This window comes from Lolium rigidum, chromosome 3 (assembly GCF_022539505.1).
Source record: "Lolium rigidum isolate FL_2022 chromosome 3, APGP_CSIRO_Lrig_0.1, whole genome shotgun sequence".
NCBI lineage: Eukaryota > Viridiplantae > Streptophyta > Magnoliopsida > Poales > Poaceae > Lolium > Lolium rigidum.
Genome location: NC_061510.1, coordinates 344311930 through 344319445, shown reverse-complemented (window position 1 = coordinate 344319445; position 7516 = coordinate 344311930). Strand labels below are relative to the sequence as shown.

The window sequence follows — 7516 nt, the reverse complement described above, 5'->3', positions numbered from 1 at the left end:
GCACGGAGTTGGGCGGCGGGTGCGAGGTCAGGTTCCGCAAGGACGGCGGCGTCGAGAAGCAGTACGGGACGGCGGGGTACAAGGCGCAGTACGACGCGCAGCCCCCCTTGTTCCTGGGCTTCGTGCCGGACTTCGACAACGCCAGGGACGGCGTCTGCTCCTCGTCGAGCTGCATCGGCAGGACGGTCAACAGGGTGATCGGCGAGGAGAGCTGCTGCGACGATTCCTGCGGGGGATGGGAGAAGGCAGCGCCACAGAAATCATCGTGATCGCTTGCATGATTGTAGAACACCTTCCTCATTTCTGTATCATGTGTAGAGTACCTGATTTTCTTTATGATGTAGAGTATGCAACTAGAAACTGATTAATAGGGGAAAAAAACAGATACACTTGAATCCCAATCCAATTTAACCTTTCGGCATGACAAGTTGACAACATGTAAAGCAGCACTTACAAAAGGTGCAACAACAGTAGCTTACAATAACTCAAATTTAGGACAGACTTTTTCCCCATTGGACCAATTGCTAAAAGTCGAAACTTAGACAGACTCTCAGTTCACATAACAGCAAAATAGGAGGTAACAACCAAGTTTTGTATCACACGGTTCTCATTGTGATTTAGGAGAATAACATCTCGACACCATTTAACGGAGGATTTGTGATTGTATCATTTCAGACTTCTAAAGCAGAATATGAAGCTCCCCCGCGCCCATAAGTCAATGGATCTGAAAATAGGAGGAGAGTTTCAGATATCATGTAATCGGCAAATAAGCTAATGCATAGGGAACGAAACTCACAGCTCCTTTGAAGTGCTCCAGAACAAATAGTCGAGCAGAATTCAGAATTAATCGTGATTGCACCTGGCATTTGACTGATTAGTTGCTAATCAGAGTCTTCGTAGACACCCTCATCATCGTCAAGATCATCAAAAGAACGAATGTCCAGCTGGTAGCGCAGGATACCACCGATGCCACCAAATCCTCGGCAAAACTGTGAGCCCTCTTGAGATTTGTTGGTAACGAATTCAAGAGTGCACCCGAACTTCTTGTATTCATTAGCAAACCATTCCAAAAGAGTTGTTTTCTCCTGAACTTCCAGCTCAGCATTGGTTTCTGCATCACGGAAATTGCTCTGGTCAGCTTCGGTCTCTTTGTTCAGATGCTTTATGATAATTTCTCCACTTGCGCTGTGCTTAAGCACATATCGGTTGACATCAAGGTTTTCCCACACCATCAGAGTTTCAACAGCACCCATCTCAAGAGCCTTCAGGGTGTCATCAACGCCAAAGACATACTTCCCAGTATCTTGACTAATCTCTTCAAAGTACTTCCCAATCAACTTCTTCTCCTGTATGAACTTCACATTTGCTAGAATTTCAGCTGATAACTCAATGGCTTGGTTGAAACCATTCTCACCACCATATGAAACATCAACCACATTCAGTATTTTGGTCTGAAGGCGCTGATCAAACATGTCAGATTGGCTTAGTTCTGTTTTAAAATCAGCAGAACCAGCCAATATTAGTCCCGCAACATTAGGCTGGCTGGTAGCTGGGTTGATGAAGAACTGAGTGGCAAGTTCAGCTGTCTTCCGAACGTAATTATGACGCTTTTCCATCCGAAGGCGAGCAAAACGCAGAGCAGATTGCCCTCCTCTTCCATGCTTCTTTGGGAGATCTACAGTAAATTTGTGAAGCACTTCACGAGTGTTGCCACTAAGTGTGCCGAAAAGAGTTCCATTACCATCCATAATAATGAACCCAAACTTGTCATCAGATTCCAAGAGCTCACTCAAGGCTTCAGTGTGAAATTTGTTGTCACAAAGGTACAAGGATGCATTGATAGGCTTGAATGGCTCAAAATCAATTGTAACCTTCTTCTCCTTGCCATCGTCAGTTAGAATTGTTCCAGTGTAGAGAACTAATCCATTTGGTGGAACCCTATTATACAGCTTCAGCCTCTGCTGAGCTGAGGTGATGGCTGCCAGAACAGATTGGCGGTTGACTCTACTCTTGATATTTGAAGCGGTACCATATTCATCACCCAGCATCTTGGTCACACGTGAGACTTGATCACGTGGAGGCATAATCAGAGAGATCATGCTTGTGCCATTGCCCCTAGCAGATTCAAGTCCCTTGATCAGCTTCTTAATCTTCCACATCTCAATATTCTTGTCGGTTTCATGACTATCAGACATCTTGACAAACTAGCGTGCTCAATTCACCTGCAGAATATAGAAGCTATTTTTTTTAGGATAAAAAGTAGGGAATATAGAAGCTATCAACTGTATGAAAGGGATTAAATGGGAGCTGACAGCAAACAAGTGATAAAAAATGGAGTCTAAGATATTGCTGTCAGGAAATTAACTTAAGCTTTTGCCTGAAAATAGAGAGTGGGTGCACCCAAAGGCTATACAAAGCATGCACATTAGCCTGTTCCAGTAGCTGCAGTGCCATCTTACTTAAATACTACGAGAGCAAAATCAACATGCAATATGCGTCAACTTTTGGACAGAATACAATTGTAGAAGTGGATAGGTTTGCAAGCTTTTAATTACCCACAGCAATATGTCAACAACAGTAAATACCATGAGTTGTCGCCTTGTCGGAGTTGGACACCGACAGATACGAAAGGAATTGCGATTTTTTTTAAATAATACATTTTTTGGTTATTTTTAGAAATAATAATCGGTTCCAATCTTTGTCACAAATAATACACGTACCCCGATTAGAAAAAATCGGGAACAGCAAACCCGATTAGAGGTAGTCGGGGTAGGCTACCCCGAGTTCTTCGAATTTTTTGCGCCGCGTGAAACTGTCCTTAGCTTTTGTAGTAATTCGGGTGGAGGAACCCGATTCTTCGCAATCGGGATAGAGTAACCGGACATGCATGGGGAAATTTAATATTGAACCTGCGGGCATATGCACCGGGCAGAACTCAGATTTTGATTGGTCCAGCTCTCACGCTGGGTCATACAGCAGCTGCTGTCATTTTCCAGTACAGAGGAGGATACAAAGCTGAATACATTCGTGGGGCCCAGCAATTAAGTGCATATTCCCATCCGCGGCTAAATCATAGGCAGCGGCGGCGATGTCCCCTGAGCCGGACGAGCAGGACGACAAGGAGGAGGCATAGGCCGTGCCGCAGCTGGGCATGTAGTCGCGGAGCATCTCGACAACATCCCGGTAGCGCAAGGTTCGTACGCCCAGAGCTCGAGCGCGGCGACGCCTCCAGCGCGGACGCCACGTGGCCGAGCGCCGCCTCCGCGCCGAATCGTCCACCGTGCACGCACGGGTGTCGATGGAGACGAGGATTCTGGTCGGGGCGGCGGCGTCGGGGTGGGGCGGCGGCAGCGGAGCGGGGCGAGCTCGGGGCGGGGCCTGGGCTGGTTCGGCCGGGAGCTGGCGAGGCTGGGCGGCGGCAGCGGAGCGGGGCGAGCTCGGGGCGGGGCCTGGGCTGGTTCGGCCAGGAGCTGGCGAGGCTGGGCGGCGCAGGGCCTGGGCTCGTTCAGCGGGGGCAGGGCCGGGAGCTGGCGAGGTTGGGCGGCGTGGAGGCGCCATGCGGCGTGCGTGCTGCGCCGGTGCAGCCTGGAGCCATGGTCCGTGGAGGGAGAAGAAGCCTGCACATGTCGTTTGCTGCTATGCATGCGGACGACGAGATGCGCGTGCCATCTGACATGCATGCCTTCGGCCAAATCAATTTTCAAGAAATCGGGTTAGATAAACCCGACAACATGCACTGGATCCGGATTCTCTGCTACTCGGGGTAGCCTACCCCGACTATCCCTAATCGGGTTTGCTGTTCCCGATTCTTTCTAGTCGGGGTACGTGTCCCCGACAGTGCATTATTTGTGACAAAGATTGAAACTGAGTATTATTTTTGGAAATAACGAAAAAAATGTATTATTTTAAAAAAATCGCGAAGGAATTGTATCCGCATGCTATTCTTTATTACAAGCAAAAAAAGGAAAGTAAGGTCTGCCTCTTCTATTAAGATGTTAGAAATATTACAGTAAATTCCAAAACACAGGAAGTCTGGCCTTCAAACCAACTCAAAGCATACTGCTAACTGACACGGTACACCCTCGATTCCCGCGAGCTTGGTAGCTTAAAATCGATATGCTCCTGGATGGTGTGCGCAGCATGTTGCCGCGTGCAGAGCTCGGCCTCGAACACCTCTACGAACTCAAGATCTAGAAGATCTAGAACTGCAGGCTACTTCTTACACAAGACTAACAGACAGTGTGTGCTCAAAAATAGGAAATACAATAGACCAGCCGACAAACAGAAAGATGTACCCTGGGTCCAATTTAATCCTAGAACAGGACGAACATAGCTTCGAATCTTACAAGCATACAGGGAAAAAATAATACGAAACCATGTAAAATAGGACAGATGAGGCACACAGACATGAAAAAAGATGCGTATAGCACGGGAAATGGCGGCACGACATGGGTATCACCAATCCGCAGCAACACAAACTTAACACGGAGAAGCCTAAGCAGCTAGCCTAGTCAGATCTGTGAGCCCGGAGCTAAGAGCACGACAGCGGCAAAACAAGAAACTAGGCTAATCTCAGCCGAAAACCGGGTAAGCAAGGGCGGATCTAGATGGCGGCGCCGCGAATTCGTCGAGGTTAGTCTGAGATTAGGGACTCACTAGATGCGCAAAAGCCTTACCTCAATAATCGATATCTGCGGACGAGGTAGAACGGTGAGGGCGATGGCGGCGGCGGCGGCGGCGGCGGCGGAGGGGTTTGTGTAGTAGGGAAGGGAAGGGCAGGGTTGGGAGATGACTGGGTGAGGTTTCGGCGTTGACGGTAACGGTAAAGTACGGCGGTAGACTTGAGCTTCACAATGGGAGAGAATGAGATCTCACCGTACTTTGGGTTGCTGTCCAAAGCGCATTCTACTAACAGTTTGGCCAGTCACCGTTTTGGCATTGTTTGCAACGTTGGCTAAAGCATATAGACAGGTAAAAAGAATAAACTATAGTAAAAGATTCTTGGCTGGCTAAATTTGTATTACTTTAGGATAAAGTTAGGATCAAACTAAAGCAAAATTTACATATGAGGAACCCAAATTTTTATATTTGTTCAACATGCGAAACTGGAGCGGGCGTGTTTGGTTGGCTGGGCCCGATTTGTGTACCATAGCGCTGCATGTTCCATATGGGATATGGGTCAGAAAAGACCCTTTGTTTGGTTGCTTGGGCTGCATCAGTTGATAACCAAGTGCCAGTTTATTTGGTTGATTGCATGCTTTTTTATAGCCTCACCTATATGGCAAGCATCGTCACGTTGGCGATCACGAAACCAGACACCACCATGGCACCGTCATTCACGCCGATCACAAGCATCGCCACGTCGCTGACCACAAAGCCGAACACCGCCGTTCACGCTCGTCACAAGCATCACAATATCACCGACCACGGAGCACCATGACACGCAGATCGTGCCGGTCAGAAGCATCTCCACGTCGCCGACCACGAAAACGAACATCACCTTTACACCACCGTTCACGCTGGTCAAAGCACCACGCGTCGTCGTCCATGAAGATGTCAAGTGAGAAGTTGAGCAAGAGTACTCCAAAATATACTCATACATGGGCATGAATTACAATATACTAGCAAGTTATTTATCTATCAGTCTATGTCCACCGAATCAAAAACCTTACAACACGAGAGTCATGCGGAATGGTGAGGTGAACCTACTTCTTAAAGGAAATTTCAAACGGTTGAGCGAGTGCGAATTTTTTTGCAAAATTCGCTCGAACTTCATACACGAAATTTACGATTTACGACTGACGAAACTCGAAACCGATTATCGGAATTTATTCATATCACCCACCAACGCGCATCTTTTTCATATATAACTTATTTTGATTTAAAGTATGGTTGTGTTGATTAGAAGAGGGAGAGTGAGCGGAAGCAAATTCCCGTGCAAAGTTTGCATTACGAAACCGCAGGAGTGAAAAGAAGGCACCAGCCAATTTGAGTGTTCCTCCCGACCTGTCTCAGAGGTGCGTTAATAACCGATTAAACCACAACACGAGAGCTTTACATGCAACCAAACAACCCATTTTTTGATGATCTGATGCGAGCCAAAGGCCCTCCTTGGTAGAGTAAAATACATCAGGGTACCCAAACTTGGCACCCTTGCCCGCCTCCATCACATGAATACGCAATATACGGTAACTGAAGATGGCGCACGACCCATATCGGTCACTGGCGTGGGTAGAGCGTCGTATTTTGCTGACGTGGCTCACGTTTGACCCCATATATCAGCCACCTACCTCCACACAAACACAAAAATCTGGGATAAAGTGAGAAAATAACCAAGAGGGGGCTAAATTGCAAAGTAACCCGCGCCGCCATGGCCGACTCCGGCGACTCCTCCCCGCCTCCGCCCGCCACCAACTCAGGCGACTCCTCCCCGCTCCCCGCCACCGCCACCGAAGACGCACACCACGCCCCGGACGCCGCCGCGGCCGTGGTGGCGCCGCAGCCTGTCGCCATGGTCCCGCCCCCCTCGCTCCCACCGCCGCTGCCCAAGGTGCATCGTGGCCACGCCCCCCTCGCTCCCGCCCCCTCCGCTCGCGCTCGGCCACCGGTGCTGGCACCGAGGATGATGCGCGCCGACACTCCACCGCGTGGGAGGATCCAATCTCTATCATTTTTCAATTTAGTCCTTGTAGTTTATTATTACTAACAAATAGTCTCTCTGGACGGGCTGACCATTTTGAGCTCTGAGCAGACTTTAGTTATCGTAGAATGTGTATTCTTATGTACGGTGATGAAGGCGGGTAAGGATATCGAATTTTGGTGATGCGCGATGTATTTTACTCTCCTAGATACCAAACGCGCCCTGGTTAGCGCGTCCCAGATCTAAATAAAATATCATCTTTTTTTGCGGGTTAATAGAATATCATCTGTTATTTACGCATATCACTTTCTCTCACTATTTCATATGGCCTCTTTTTGCTATTGACCAGTCTCAACTCAGTCAAGAGGGCAGATACGGCTGTAAACGCCGCCCTAAGTGGAAGGATTTAGAAAAATAGGAGATAATCCTAGAACGTACCACTACTGAGGGAGCATCAAACTTTTTTTTTTTTTTTGAGGGAGCATCAAACTGAAATGCCAACACATCTTGTACTCCCTCCGTACAACAATGTAAGATGTTTTAGCAATTTTTTGGTTCAATCACTTCTGTTTGTATCTAGTCTATTTTTAGTACGTAGATTCACTCGTTTCACAAAAAAAAAGTATATAGGTTCACTTTTTAATATGTGTCTAGTCTATTTTAAAAGTACAACATCTTATATCACTGCAGGGAGGAAGTATTTGGGAACTGAGGGAGTAGCAAACAGCTATCAACCATGGATGGACCCTCTTTATTTTCTCGGACAGCATACATACAGGGTTCAAAATAGTAGAAATGTAAGTGAGATCCCAGGATCTCACTTGTACACTTCGATATTTTCAATAGCATGCAGACTTGTAGCATCGTCAACTGAAA

The 7516-nt window shown here is 47.6% G+C and overlaps 1 protein-coding gene across 1 annotated transcript; it reads right to left on the bottom strand.

Moving 5' to 3' along the window:
• Window positions 1–385: 385 nt before the first annotated feature.
• On the bottom strand, window positions 386–4794 carry LOC124703978 (eukaryotic peptide chain release factor subunit 1-3-like). The gene is made up of 3 exons (XM_047236210.1): window positions 4677–4794; window positions 797–2222; window positions 386–724 (listed from the first exon to the last, which is right to left on the bottom strand). Exon 2 carries the CDS (start codon window positions 2193–2195, stop codon window positions 882–884), a length of 1314 nt encoding a protein of 437 aa, XP_047092166.1. The 5' UTR covers window positions 2196–2222; window positions 4677–4794; the 3' UTR covers window positions 386–724; window positions 797–881.
• Between the last annotated feature and the right edge of the window lie 2722 nt (window positions 4795–7516).